The sequence below is a fragment of the Sphaeramia orbicularis genome, chromosome 12 (genome assembly GCF_902148855.1).
Source record: "Sphaeramia orbicularis chromosome 12, fSphaOr1.1, whole genome shotgun sequence".
NCBI classification, from domain to species: domain Eukaryota; kingdom Metazoa; phylum Chordata; class Actinopteri; order Kurtiformes; family Apogonidae; genus Sphaeramia; species Sphaeramia orbicularis.
Window position 1 is genome coordinate 45,759,761 of NC_043968.1, and position 14,843 is coordinate 45,774,603.

Below are 14,843 nucleotides of genomic sequence, written 5' to 3' on the forward strand. Positions count from 1 at the left end.
CAAGGGGGTCTTGAAATATTGCTGTAAGCGTCAAAGGAAGATGGTGGAATGATAAGATTAGGTCCATCAGTGTATAAGGGCAGAGCAGACACATGCACCAACGCCACACAGTCTAGTAACTCAATCAAAAGCCTAGAAAAAAGGCAATACCCCTTTTAATGGATCTGCTCCTAAATGTAATGGTTTCATCCTTTACCCATGTCCTCCACTTCCACTGATTTTCCAAAACAGATCAGAAACACAGAGGCACAAGAATAAAGTGTAGCCATTGTATTTCCTGTATAATATCATTGTTTCTGAAGAAAAGTGTTTTAATCACTAGTGGAGATTTCCAACCGTGTCTCCAAGAATTTACATTCAACTCATGTCGACTATGCAATACTTTATATGGGTAGGTTTAGGAAGTGAGAGCACTTCGTTAACCAGGGTTTGTTTTAATACAGTCATCAAAACATCTTGTTAAAAATGACGCGGTGCATTTTTTTTTTTTTTACATTTAAGCCAAATTTCAAACATACCCTGTCCAAATCACTAACATTGTCTAAACCTCACAGGAGTCAAGATGTAAACTTCTGTCTGCACCAAAGCCCTGCATTTTGGAAACCTGTTATAGAACCTAACCACAACCTTGAGGAAAGACAAAAACAGAAGCTAATCCCTCACTGACAATGACATTGAAGTTATTTTACAGAAATCTACAATGAAAACATTTTCATTTGGCAACTTTGTTGATAATTCCTGATAATTAAGCTGTAGGTTCTGCTTCTCCTGTTGACAGATGGACAAATGTGAACATGCATGGAATTCTCAGGGCCACTAAAATTCTTCACTGCCCCTGAAAAATCAGGCCTGTTAAGTATGGTGCACTCATAAGACCCTCCTCATGGTATCTTCAGCAAACTGCAGTAGGTATTGGAGCATCAGGACCTCCCCTACCATACTCTGTGAAAGCTTCTTACCTCAGGTTTTGTGTGGTTATATGTTTCACTATACAACATAACTATGTGAGTTTCTGTGTGTATGAGCATGACAATAAAGCTTAACTTGTACCAGATTATTCCCCACCCTGATTGCCAAGTTTATATATAAAAAAAAGTCATGTCTGTCTTTCACCCAGTCATGGATCACTCACCACAGTAACCAGATGCCGTGCAGAAACCTCCACATGCTCTGGCACTACTTCCTGGTGCGGCTGTGCCAGTAGGTTGAGGGTTCGCTGACTGCCAGGCTCCTGCTGGAACCTCGACTCCAGGAGAGCAGCTGGCATCAGTTTGGCTAACCTGGCCTCATGATGGTGATGATGATGGTGATGATGGTGGTGGAGGTGGCGGGACTCTGCCTTGTCTTCTGCATTGGAATGAGGATGTGGAGTTGGAAGGAGACGACTGGAGTGGCGAGACGGGAAGAGACGCAGCTCACGATCACCAGAGGATGATTCTAACGGAGGAAAAGAGAAAAACAAGAGAGAAAATGTTTGTTACAAGTCTAAAAAACATCAACCACTTTAAATCAAACCATACTAATGAAATCACATACTATAGGATACTCTGACTGCATATAAAAATGAACACAGACCCATCTAATGCATCTCACAGATTCTGGAGAATGATGATGGTCATTATAACCATCAATAATCTGTCTATATATCTATGTATATAAAAAAAAACTGTCTCATCACTAGATAATCATGAAAATATTGGAGAAGTTGAGTGAAAACAGTCACATTTGACATCACCAGCATATTGTGTGTATTTTACTAGTATGTTTATTGATTATCCATATTTATGTAAAATCTCGCATACTGCTGTAGTGTACCAGGTAGCATGTTAATATGGAATTCTAAAGCATGTGACTTTGCAGCTGATGATCCATGCAGGAAAAACAAAAAAACAAACAAACTGAAATCCTCTTAAAAATCTGAGCAATTAGAGGTGTCCTATTAAAGGCATCAGTCACTACACAGGACTTTTAGGAGTTGGTGGAGTTTGCTCAGTTTATGAAATGAAATTGACCCATAAAGATAGTTCTGTCCAAATTACAGAAACACACATGTGTGAGATTAGAAAACATTACACTTGGCAAGACAATAATTATTTATCAAAGTAGCTAACTGCTTAATCAGCAATAAAAATACAAGTAAACTGCAGTACCAAATGAATATTTTGTACATTTTCCAAATAGCAAAGTGAAGGATACAACCAGTAATGTTACTTTAGAAGTCTAATAGAATATGATCAGACCTTTACCAGTTGTTGGTTTTGTAAAGACAACTAAATAATATGAATCCTTTTTCCCCATGCTGCTGTTAAAGGACAGAGCTTCCACTAAGAGGAAGAAGAGGACACAGAGGCTCCACTATTTATTCTTGCCAACTTATTCTTATACAAGTCTGCCTCTGGCTGCAGAACATCCTCTCCTTCCTTTTCATTTTTAGAGCAGGTTGTCCTCCTCTTCAGCAGCACATTCAGCAGCTCCCACAGAGACATACTGGACAGGACATCCCATCTGTCTGTCTCACTGCTGTCACAGCATCTTTGGTCAGAACAGAGGCTTTCATCAGTCTGCAGGCACGCTGAGAGGGAACCCCTGCACACTGACTCAACCCAGCCAGCCGTGATGAATATAAGCATCACTGCATAATTCATTCTGAGTCTTTATTTAACCTGTGAGAAAAGAAAAAAAAACATCTATTGAGTGCCGTCCGTTTTAGCCAGTAGCATCCTGCCTCACACTCAGCTTCAGACGGAATGGACAGGAAGTCCTGATGTACAAAGATGCTTCTTCCTTTTAATACATATCTGTAATTGATGAGATCCTTTCAGTGTGACACAGAGCATGCTTCTAACAAATGCCACTATCACTGGGAAATATAAAAGGCAACTCTACAGGATGCTTACATTCTGTTTAAGGCACCATGTTCTCCTGAATCAGACAAAAGTCCCATCCATAACACAGTGGCACCAGATACTTGAATACAATCACGGAAAAAATTATTAGACCATCAAAAGTCATCAAAAACAATGGTTATGCAATCAAGTACTAACTCCTGTGTGTATCATATGACTAAAACAGACAGAAAAGAAAACATGGAATGCCTAAAAGCACTGTTTTTGGCAGTACAATTCTATAGCTATTGATGTAAGAACTGAAGTGATTTTGGTTATTATCAAGAAAACATAGAAAATGGCTAGATATGAGCTCTGAAATTGAACTGTTATGAGCTATTTTTGTTATCATTCCTATCATACCTTTAGTTGTACCAGGTATTAAAATGAACAAGAAATTGAAGAAAACAAGAGTGGTCTAATATTTTTTTCTGTGACTGTATGTTGCATAAAATATAGGGCCTTTTCATGTCGTATGTTGTTTGTGATCATTTCTACTATTTTTATAAGAGATTTTGTATAAAGTAGACGAGGAAGTACCCTGCCTTATGGACATTTAGTTTTTCGTCATGTGTCGGTTATAGTCTCTGGGTTTGCCAACTGTGACTACCTATGACCTGAAACGTCCTGTCTGGGTCTACCATGTTCTGTTTGTTACTGTTGAAAAAAGAAAATAAATCCATGTATATACAAATTCCTATTGTTTCATACAGCAGTGTTTATAAAGGTAAATCACAATATGTTGGAGGAATGTTTACCTCTTGAAAATACAAAGAAATTACTTCTGGGGACTTAATGTAGCTCAGGGTATTGATGCAAAAGAGATAATAAGCTTATATTAACATTATACAAGATACATTTTTATTCATTCCTTAAACATGGCCTGCATGCACTGACTACTTTCATCACCTCTTGATTATTTTTTCAGATTTCCAATGCACCAGAAATTCACTCATGTCCACCTGCAGACTACCCTAACCCTATTAATCAGGTTTTTTAGGTCCTGACAACCTTTAACTAAATATCAGATCAGTCTGGTCAGAATGTGGCCTGATATTACTATTAGATACTGATAACCAGTTCATGGTCAGTTCTCTGTTAAATTATTTCTTGAAATTCAGAATTAACACGGAAGGAGGAGCTCACAGAAGGTGTTACTGCCTCTGGGTCAATCACATTAACATTTACTGCATTTTGCTTTTTTTTTTTTTTTAAATCTGTATCTAGCAATATGTTGCACAAGTTGTTAATATGACACTTGCTGGTCCAGACAGGACTTCTGACTCTATCTGACTTGGATCTAATGGACCACTACTTCAGCCATAAGTCCATCCTATATAGTTTGAGACATTTCCTGCCTGATCTCCAGTCAGTCTGAGCTGAGCAGACCACAAGTCCTGGCATCTGTGAGAGTCTGATGTTCGTCCTGAAAGAAAATACACTGAAAGGAAGACTGAGGAAAAAACAAATCTGACAGCCTGTCTAGCCACACTGTCTGATAACAGAAAATATGACCAGATTTTTCTTGGCAGCACGTCAGAAAGAAGTATCGTGAAGGAAACAGCCTGAGACAGTATTTTCTAATGTGATGCAGACATGGTCGTTCCAGAATAACTCATCCCGAAGCCAGTTTCCCAGGTCATGCCATGAAAGTTCTTGAAAAGAATCATGTAAAAATGTATATTATACTCATGAGACCTTGCATTTTTAAATGACAGTAAAAACAAAATTAACCCTGAACACAAAATAAAAACATTTATTGCAATGACATGTATTGCAACTAGAGTTGGGCAATATGACCAAAAAATTTAATCTTAATTTTTTTCAATGATAGAGTGATATCAGATTAGGGTTGATTGGTTTAGGATAAAACATGGGTACAAAATATTCTTTCTTCAGTTACACTATATGCTATAACAAATTCACAATATATTACAAGAAACAAACAGGTTGCATTTAGATTTGTTGTTGATCCAAAATAATCTTGATTTTGCAATTTACATTTTTTCCAATAATTTTCAGAGAGCAAAACCTTGATTAATCCAAATAACATGATGCCCTATTTTTGTGTAAAAGTATAATATTTGTCATCATCACTTTGCAGCCCAGCAGCTTGAACTAAGCACCTGAACTCAATGTGTCCCAGGAATTTGGTCAGTAAAGTATCTGGTCCTGCACAAAAAAGATCTTAGTGGCAAAATTAACAAAGACGTTAACTACTGAAAGTTAGAGATTAGAAAATCATGTAGGTTCATTCATTTAATAACTATATACATTTAGCAACAGTAAAAACTTCCAATGCACAAATGATGAAAGTCATACTGTGTGACTGCTGCGTTTTCCTGTAAACAATGCCATTTCCCTGTAATGATGTTCAGGCCTGAGCACCAAAAAGCTGAATGGGTCAGCACTGATGTGTCTGAGGAGCTGACACAGCCTCTGTCTGTCTCTTTGGCTTCTGTTCTCCCTAGTGACAGCGTCCTGGTTGCTATGAATGATGCTGAGCTAAGCCGCAATCTGATTGGACAGAGAAGTCTGCTCTGCTTCGCCTCAGTGGCAGCCGCCAGCCAATCACAGGTGGAGATGGAGAGGGCTGACCCAGTAACTCTGTGGGGAAACGCTTCCCCCAACAAACACACAGTAAAAAAACAAAACAAAACACACAATGAGAGAGCATCTGAGAGTAAACACCAAAAAATGAGTAGATGATGATGCATGATATGTTCGTAAAATAGAGAATGGTTCCAGCTTTAAACCCTGCAGTCAGCATTTTCACAATCATATTTGGCTACATTTTTGGTCATTCTATGGAAATAACTATTTTTTTCTGTCTCCATTCTTTACTGAGGCATCACACTTGAAAAAGATTTTAGAGATACAATTTTTTCGGAGTGAAACCTAAAACAGTGTGTTCTTGGAAATATTACCCCTTTAATTTGCCAATAGTGAAGTTTTCATCTAGAAGTGCTAGTGTCATATACAGAGATTAAGTGCCATATTTTGATGTGTTTTCTACTGCTCACATTGCACTTATGTATAACAGTGGAATAAGCATTATGACATTTAGAATCAAAGTTGTGGTCCCCACATCACTGATGGCACCATGTATTGAAAATATAAATTTTAATCACACAAATGACATTCCTTGATTTCTTTTTACATATTTCATGAAAATTTATTATAAAAGACAAATGATTAAGTCTAGTGGCTTTTTTCACTTCTCATAAATGTTTATCCCGTGGTTTTAGACAAATATTGAAGTTGAATTTACCTACTTTACTCTGAGGGAAATGTAAAAAGAATAAAAACAATTAACTGAATGACATAATTTAATGTGTATACTATTACTGACAATGTGGTTTGATTAACTGTAGTGGACACTTTTTTTAAAATAAAATTGGCATTAATGTTACCTTCCTTATAGTAAAATAGAAAGGACAAGCTGTGTATTCATACATGACGATAATATGATGGAGTATTCTAATGTATGGACTTGGTGACCCTTTCAAGAAAAAAAAACTGTTGTGTTGTTTATCCGTTTATCTGGTATCAGCTAACACATGTTATTACAATACATATTATTACATTATTTTGTCATAATATTATGTGAAAAACCTCAAAATTGATTCTGTGTTTTGTGATTTTGTCAATTTGCCTGTTTGATTCAATGCAGACATTTCATGTAAAGTCTTTTATAAGTTTACAAACCCTTCGGTAAAAGACAGATTGTAATAAATGTGGCTGAGAGCTGGCATTTCACCCACAGGCTTTGGGTTTGTTTCACATCAGTTGAGGCGTTGCAGACAATTATGTCATGATCATTTAATGTGATAATTACACTCCTGAATAATTATGTGGTGTATATAATGTAAGGCCCAAACCTCTCCAAATGCTTGTCACTAACCAGCAGAAGAAAAAAAGGACAAATATATTTCATAACTGGTATATAAGATAAAATGGAGTGCATGTTCACATTTAAGAAGCTCCTAAATAATTAAATGTTAAAAATTGGTAGATGGAGACAAACATCCTAAACTACAGCTACCAAGAGCTCAACTTCTGGGAACATGTCTCAATCTTATATTTCTAAATAAAAATCAATAGTTTTTATGTCGGAATTAATACAGTGAACATCAGTGAACTGTAATTAAAGACAACCAAGATGTCAACCTAATCTGGCTCCATTTATGGCAACCTTGGTGGTTAAATTTGACCTAAATCCAGTTTGGAGCGTTCACACAGGAAAACCAAAGTCCATATATTCAGACTTGCAAAAATGTTTTCCATTGCTCATCAGACTTTGCATCCATGTGTGAATATTTAGATCCACTCAATAAAACCAGGAAAAGTCATCTCAAAAATACTGAAATGAACCTACTACAGCACTAACTTATCCACTCAAGATGCTTTGACATTAAGTAACTAATTAAGTAGTAGTACAGTGATTTCCACTGGGATTTAAAGTCTGGGAACAATATTTTTGCTAGACCTAAACACTGAGTGAAAATGCATTAATCAATACTGAAAATGATCAATAAGTTGGCAACCTGTTTGCAGACATGACTGTTACAAATTCTTGTGCAGCCTCATTTAAAGTCACATACTGATAGTAAACCTTATTTCATCTGATTCCATGTCTGCACCTACCGAATCAACATTACACATCTTATATTTCAACAATATTCCTGTCATATCTTACCTTTGATGATATATTTCCATCTGACTCACCAGATTCCTATAAATTCCCTGTGGGACATTTTGGCTTCTGATGCTAATATTTTCCATATACTGCATTAGCTTTAATGGCCACAACCTACATTTTTGCTGGATTCATATGACATCTACTGTAATAGATTTATTCCCATGGCATCTCAAAGGCATCATTTTATTGCAATAATAATGCGAGAATAATAAGAGAAGCTGCTGGTGTTTTAAAGCATGATGCATATAGGGATGGAAACAGAAGTCGTAAGGAAATCTATTGGATGACAAGCTTAGTGTTTTAGTAAAAGAGGGCAGACAAATCTTACCTGTGATCAGCAGCTGGGTCCAGATCAGACACAAGGACAGGAACATGGTGAACACACTCCTTCCTTCTTGTCTAAGGCTCGTCCTTGTGTCCGCGACTCAAATAAATCTGCTCCTGGAGGTTATTTCAATGCAGTCTGGTTCAGGAAATAAACCCCCGTACACCGATGTGTGAATCCGGAGCTTGTAGCATCAGGGAAGAGATGCAGTCGGTGCTCCGGAGATCCGATCACCGGCCCCCCGCGACGCTGCGTCCCCGCCCTGCAGCGCGCTACTGCGGCCTGGCTGAGGGAGGAAGAGCCGCTGTGCACCAGCAGCACCAGCACCAGGACCAGCTCCAGCACCAGGAACAGGACCAGGACCAGCACTGCAGCAGCTCCCAGCGGACCTGAGGGCTTTTTCCATGTGCGTCTGGAGACAGAGATGTGTGAGCCTCGATGTGGTTCAGCTGGAGGATGATGGGAAGAGGGAGGGGAGGGGGGGGGGGCGTGGTGCAGAGGGGGGAGATTTATTTATTCATTTATTTATTTATTTATTCTGCACTATATGTTAACACTGATCACAATGTTACAAAACTAAAATTCATTTAGAAGAATACACCTCCATCCTTTTTGATGACTGCTCCACTCATGGGTTGTTCCTGGAACATGTCCCACCTCCAAGTTTTAGGAAAATCCACTCAGTTTTTGCACCATATTCCTGAAAGTAGCACTGTCATATCCACAATGATGATCTATTTTATTGATTAACCCTTTCATGCATAGTGGTCACTACAGTGGACAGTTATTCTCCAGCTGTTCTCTTGTATATTCATGGATTTTGTTGTTTTAGTTCCATATCAGCCAACACAGTGGACTCTTATGCATCATCCCAAACACTGCAATTCATACAGTTACTGTAAAATTGCTGCTCTTGATGAACCTGATCTGCAGTAAGATGTTTTAGTGTAAATCAGTTGCTAATTGTTATTAGACTGTAATAAATAGTTTTCTTAAACAAAAAGTTTTTTCTTTTTTGTTTGGCATATCCTCCTGAGACCCAGCAATGTATTTTGTCCTCTATAGGGGACAAAAGTTTGACAGTTTAACTTAAATATGGTCCATTGCAAAGGACATTCCATTGAAAAAATCAATAAATAAATAAAAATAATTTTAAAAATGTATCTGAAAAAAAACTGTTGCATTATGCAGTTTCCAATCAAGACAATTTTTTTAGTGTAAAAAAGCTAAAATTGTCAATTTCCTGGGTCTCAGGAGGATATTATCTTCATGAAATGGGTAGTAACTAGTATTTGAGTATGATCAAATGTGAGAAAATATCAGATTAGCGGCATTAAAAATGTTTTTATTTCATAGTTTTCACACAGTATATCACTGTCTGATGATGAGCTTTAAATACATGTTTCTTTGCTTCAAAAATTAAACGTACGGTGTCCAGCTGAGTGGACATTTTTGTAGCTCCATAAAAAATAGGTTCATAAAAAAAATTTCAATTGCATTGCTTTTTTCATGCCTAACGAGGAATAAAAACACTTAAGAAAAAAATGGAGTGACTAAGGTTCTCATAATTCATGCATGAAAATTAAATTATATTATGTAAGTTGTTACTTTTTATGCCAAAATGTAAAACTTTATTATTCAAGACTCAACCCATAAAGACCCAAACACAGACCAACAACCAAAACCATCAACTGATCTAAACAGTTTAATACATGTTGAATGCGGCACACTGGAACTAATCATCACTCTGTAGAGTTGAACTTTACACTTTTTAACTCTACTGTTAGAGCTGGTTTACTCTCCATAGAGCTATAAATACTCTATCTTGGTTAAAATATCTTGACTGAAATATTGACACTGCATTTTTGATGTGCTTTTTTTTTTAATGAAAAACTGATATTTTCCTGTATTTAAATTACTGATCATGTAGATGTTCATAAAAGCTCAGATTAAAGTTAAGGGTTATTAAATCAAAAACAGAGAAAACTGAAGAAAAAGTGACTTTGAAAGAAAAATCTATCATTAACTGAACATAAACCCAGTGTCTCCATCCACTGTGATTGATCCAACTTCATGGGATTTACTGGTGAATCAATGTTGCAGAAGATGATGGTGTTTCCGTGTTCACTATGGAGCCTCTGAACGTCCAAATGGGTCATATGTGATGACCATCAACAGATGACAAACTGCATTTTACACCAATTATTTACATGTATTGATAGGATTAGTAGATCAACAGGTATTGAACAGTTCAGATCAGTAGATGGTTTTGGTCGATGGTAGATGTTTGGGTCTTTCTGGGTAAAGTGTATTTGTCTAAATGTTGTTCCCTAACTCTGCCATGAGAGGGAGCACTTCATATAATGTTTGTCTGTGAGGATGAATTTGTTAAAAGGTTTGTCTGAGTTGAAAATGGAAGGTTAAAAATTTTACAAAAGGAAAAAGACAGAATATTTTATTCATATTTATTAACAAATACAGATCATAGATTGTGAAAACACATTCTGAAATATCCTCATAGGTACATTTGGGGAGCAGTAGACTACGGTTTGATGGACAACAGCAAATGACTGATAAAGATATGAAAAAGTAGACAGGGAGTTAGAAAGTTATTTAATAATTTTACAAATGATGAACCACTGTGCTGTAGGTCACATTCTCATCTTTGTCTTCAACCTGAAAACAGAGGCCAAATTAAAAGCTGTAAAGGAAGACAAAGAATACAAAGGCTTGGAAAATATATGTAATTATGAAACTGTGAACAAGAAACAGTGTGACTGAGATCAGGGTCAAATTTATCTGGTGTATATTTTGTTGTGCAATGTAAAACACAGTGCTGTACATGACTCCTGCTTCATCCTCAGTATTTATCTGCTGTGGAAGGAAACAGAAATGGAAATGTGATATTTTAATACATTTTAGATTAGATGTACATATTAACACTGTAATATAACAAGAAACAGAGGCTGCATTTCCTGTATATGTTACAAGTAAAACTTAGATAGATAGATAGATAGATAGATAGATAGATAGATAGATAGATAGATAGATAGATAGATAGATAGATAGATAGATAGATAGATAGATAGATAGATAGATAGATAGATAGATAGATAGATAGATAGATAGATAGATAGATAGATAGATAGATAGATAGATAGATATAGATATATATCAAGGTCCTGTTCATAATATAGAATATTATATTATATAACTTTCTCTTCAGACTGTAGTAGAGAAATAAATGAAACAATTTACAGTATATTCTTCAGATTAATTACACTGTTCTGCAAGTAAAATGCTTCCAGAGTAAAAGTAGTGAAATTTGACCACATGTGAGTCACTGAAAAAGAAAAATCAAGTCACAAATGCTGGTTGGCCGAAGTTTACAAGATACAGTCGGGTCAAAATGTGAAATTCCAGAATTTATGAGAGAATGGGTTTTACTCAAAGGGAATATTTATCTCAGAGCTGCCAGATCTACTTAGAAACACTGTCTGCACATGACAATACATTCACTTTACAGGTTCTATCTAATGGAAGATTGATAAATCTATTGTATAAATGTACATAAACCAATAATAACACTTTCATGTACCTTGAAAACATCAGTAAGCCAGTACTTTTGTCATTTATTTTTCCAATTCATCTTATTAAAATACATATCATTTAGCACAGTTAATCTCTGAGGCCGATCATTTAAAAAAAAATGTAGACCAGTGTTATAAGATAAAATGATTATGATAATAGACATGGTCAGAAATGAGACACAATTGATAATGAAGCAGTGCAGTTGAAGTATACAACAAAAGTATGCTTATATTACGCTCAATTTTTCTCCATAATTGTATTTATATACAGTTTACCTGGGCTGTGTTTTTTTTTCACATGCGTCACAGCACTGTACATTACTGTCTGTTCATCCTGATAAAACAAACTAAATATGAGACAGAATATTCACCATCATGTTAATCTGTTCCTCTGTTCACCTTATGAAGTCCCAAACATAAAACAAATGTAACACTTGGAAATATTTGCAGTATAATGAAGCTGAACTAAATAATGAAAAACAGACAACACAGATCTTTATGTTGAAAATAAAATGACAACACTAATTTAAATCCACCTTACCTCAGCTGTGGCTGGTGACTCTAAAAATAAAACAGTGGGAAATTGTGACTGAATATGCACATGGAATGACTCTGCACATTTTGTCTAAATAGGATGAACTGGATTCATGTAAAGTTCCGGATAGACTTACTTCATCTTTTCAACATGAACCAGATGAATACATCCACCATTACAATCAGCAGCAGCAAACACAAAGGAATGATGAAACTCAGCAGATGATTGGATGAGCTGCTGCACAAATGATAGAAAAACACACACATGACACGTTTAACCAGTACCACACTGACATTCAGTTATTTTTCTAATCATTAATACATCAGTGGTCCCAGTTCTATCTATACATAACAAAGCAGTTTTATCATATGATTGAATCTATAAAACATACAGGTTTAAATATTACTAACCTGTGTGTTCCAGTTTGTTCTGTGGTCGGTTCTTGACTCACATATGTGTGACTGACAGGTTTGGTAAAGGATGATATAGTTGTTGACTGTCTGTTTGCTGTTGTTGCTTATTTTCAGCAAAGTGATTAACAGAGTAATATAACATCATGAATCCATATTAAATCCAATTGCAGTACACAGTACATTTAATGTCATATAGCGTATATATTTATGATTTACTATTATGTGAAGTACTTACTGGTGGTAGGTTTCTCTTTAATGGTTATGCACCGGCATCTGCTGGTCTTCATCAGTGCACCAATACCAACCACTGCTCCTCTCCCTCAGTTCACTCATAGTCACAGTAATAACACCAGGGGCATTTTTATTAATAGTCACCTTTGTCTCTTCTACCCACCCAGAGTCCATTATCCAGTGGGTCCTTTACCACAAGTCCTGCACCACTTTATTTGTCTAGATCCCCTATAGTGACAGTCGATGGTTATTTGGTCTCCAGTAAACCCTGTCACGTCTTGAGAATCCCCATAGAGCCTGGCATCGCCTTAAAGAAAACAAATTTAATAAACATATGTATTCACAGATGATGTTTCAAACAGTTTTTGTTTGTTTTTTTTAAAATACTGTAATTATACTCTTTAGCAAACAAGAATTCTCCCTCCACATTGTTCCACATTGGATCCCATATGTACTGTAGTAAATTCAAAACTTTTACCTTTTCCAGTGACACAAACATTAAAACATTCTCCATCATCAAGGCCATGGTCTACCTCCATCTGATGCACCAGTAATAATCTGTGTCCTCTGTCTTCAAATCATTAATAATGAACGTAACCATTCTTTGGTTTTTGTTGTCAGAGATCGAATACTATGAAGAATTTGGATCATTTCTTGTAATTTCATATGAGCAGTCTCCCCACTACCATCCTTTACACAGATATTTCACATTGTTTGTGTACTCTGACTCATAGAAACATGGGATAGTGATGGAGCCTCCTTCTTAAAGTACACTGCTAACTTCTTCTACCATTACCCATCTGACTTTAGTGTGTGGGGGGCTGATCTTCAACAACTATAGTTTTGGGGCCAAAAACCGATCGTAAGTGAGTAAATAATTCAATATCTTCGTCACGTCATGGAATGAGCTCACAGACTAGCACACTCTAACAGCTGGGTGCCCACCTGAGTCTGAGTCCTGCTGAAGTAGTCACACATACTTGCTTATGTTTTATTTCCATAAACTGTTGAGTTTTAGCCACAAAATTGTAACACATGGTAATAGTCCTCACTTTTGAGACTGAGAGATATATATTTTACATTGTAGAAAATGCACATCTTTTACAGTAGCCTAATGCAGCCTACTATACACAGAACAGGTGCAGTCTGAGTCTAGTCTAATTAGTCATATAAATTTATTGAATGAAAATAAGCAACAGCCATCCCACAGTTTTCAGATAATTTTAACAAGGTATTTCCAAGGACTTACTTGGAATGTGGAGTCTGGAAAATAATAATAATAATAATAATAATAATAATAATAATAATAATAATAATAATAATAATAATAATAATAATAATAATGACGATAACACTGAATAATAATAATAAATATAGTAATAATAATGACGATGATGATGAAGATGTAGCATTAGTATTATATATATTTTTTGGAAACTAAGTGACACTTTTCATTGGATTTTGTATTCATTCCATACACATTGGTGGCAAACTACTATTGTAGCCACATCTGCCCACCACCAACCACTCACTCACCCCTTACATTCACTCATGAATAATAAAATAACTTGACATGCATGGTGTGTATGCGGGTGTATTTGTTGTATTTCTTATATATTTTATTGTTTTGTTATTTAGTTTGAAGATGTTTCGCAAACAAAGACACATTAAACAAAAAAGAAAGGAGCTACTTGAAGCTGCTAAAAGTAGCAGATCCCTTACTAACTGGATGAAAAAAAGTACTACAGGTAAGCACAATATAAGGAATAACATTACATACTATTCATGAGCATTAGGCACACCATTCACACACATTAATTATCTTCCTGTAAATGTCTGCAGTTCCAGAATTTGCCACATTTGGGATGGGGATTATTCAAGACCAGTGAGACCATCCTTTTCAGAGTGATCTTCACCTGGCCTGCAAGGAGGCTACAACAAGAAAGAATTTCAAACCTAATTTTTATCACTTTATTCAGCTTTGTAAGTTATTACATATTGTTATTGTAGCTGTCTGCCAAACTAATGTAAAAATGTATACTTTGTGTAATGACTTATTAAACATTTCAAATCATATGTAATTGGTGGTTATTCGTTTTCATGTGCCCTTTTGGAAGTCTGAGCCCCTGCCCCTTTATAGCTCTCTGCACGGCCCTGTCTCT

At 36.0% G+C, this 14,843-nt stretch overlaps 1 protein-coding gene across 1 annotated transcript in view; it reads right to left on the reverse strand.

Annotated features, from left to right (window-relative positions):
* ptprr (protein tyrosine phosphatase receptor type R) overlaps positions 1–8,131 on the reverse strand; it is a 55,616-nt gene extending 47,485 nt beyond the window's left edge. The window contains exons 1-2 of the mRNA XM_030149300.1: positions 7,916–8,131; positions 1,133–1,437 (exon numbers count right to left, since the gene is read on the reverse strand). Coding sequence (XP_030005160.1) covers positions 1,133–1,437; positions 7,916–7,961 — 351 coding nt within the window. The 5' untranslated portion in view covers positions 7,962–8,131. The remainder of the gene's footprint in view (positions 1–1,132; positions 1,438–7,915) is intronic.
* Between the last annotated feature and the right edge of the window lie 6,712 nt (positions 8,132–14,843).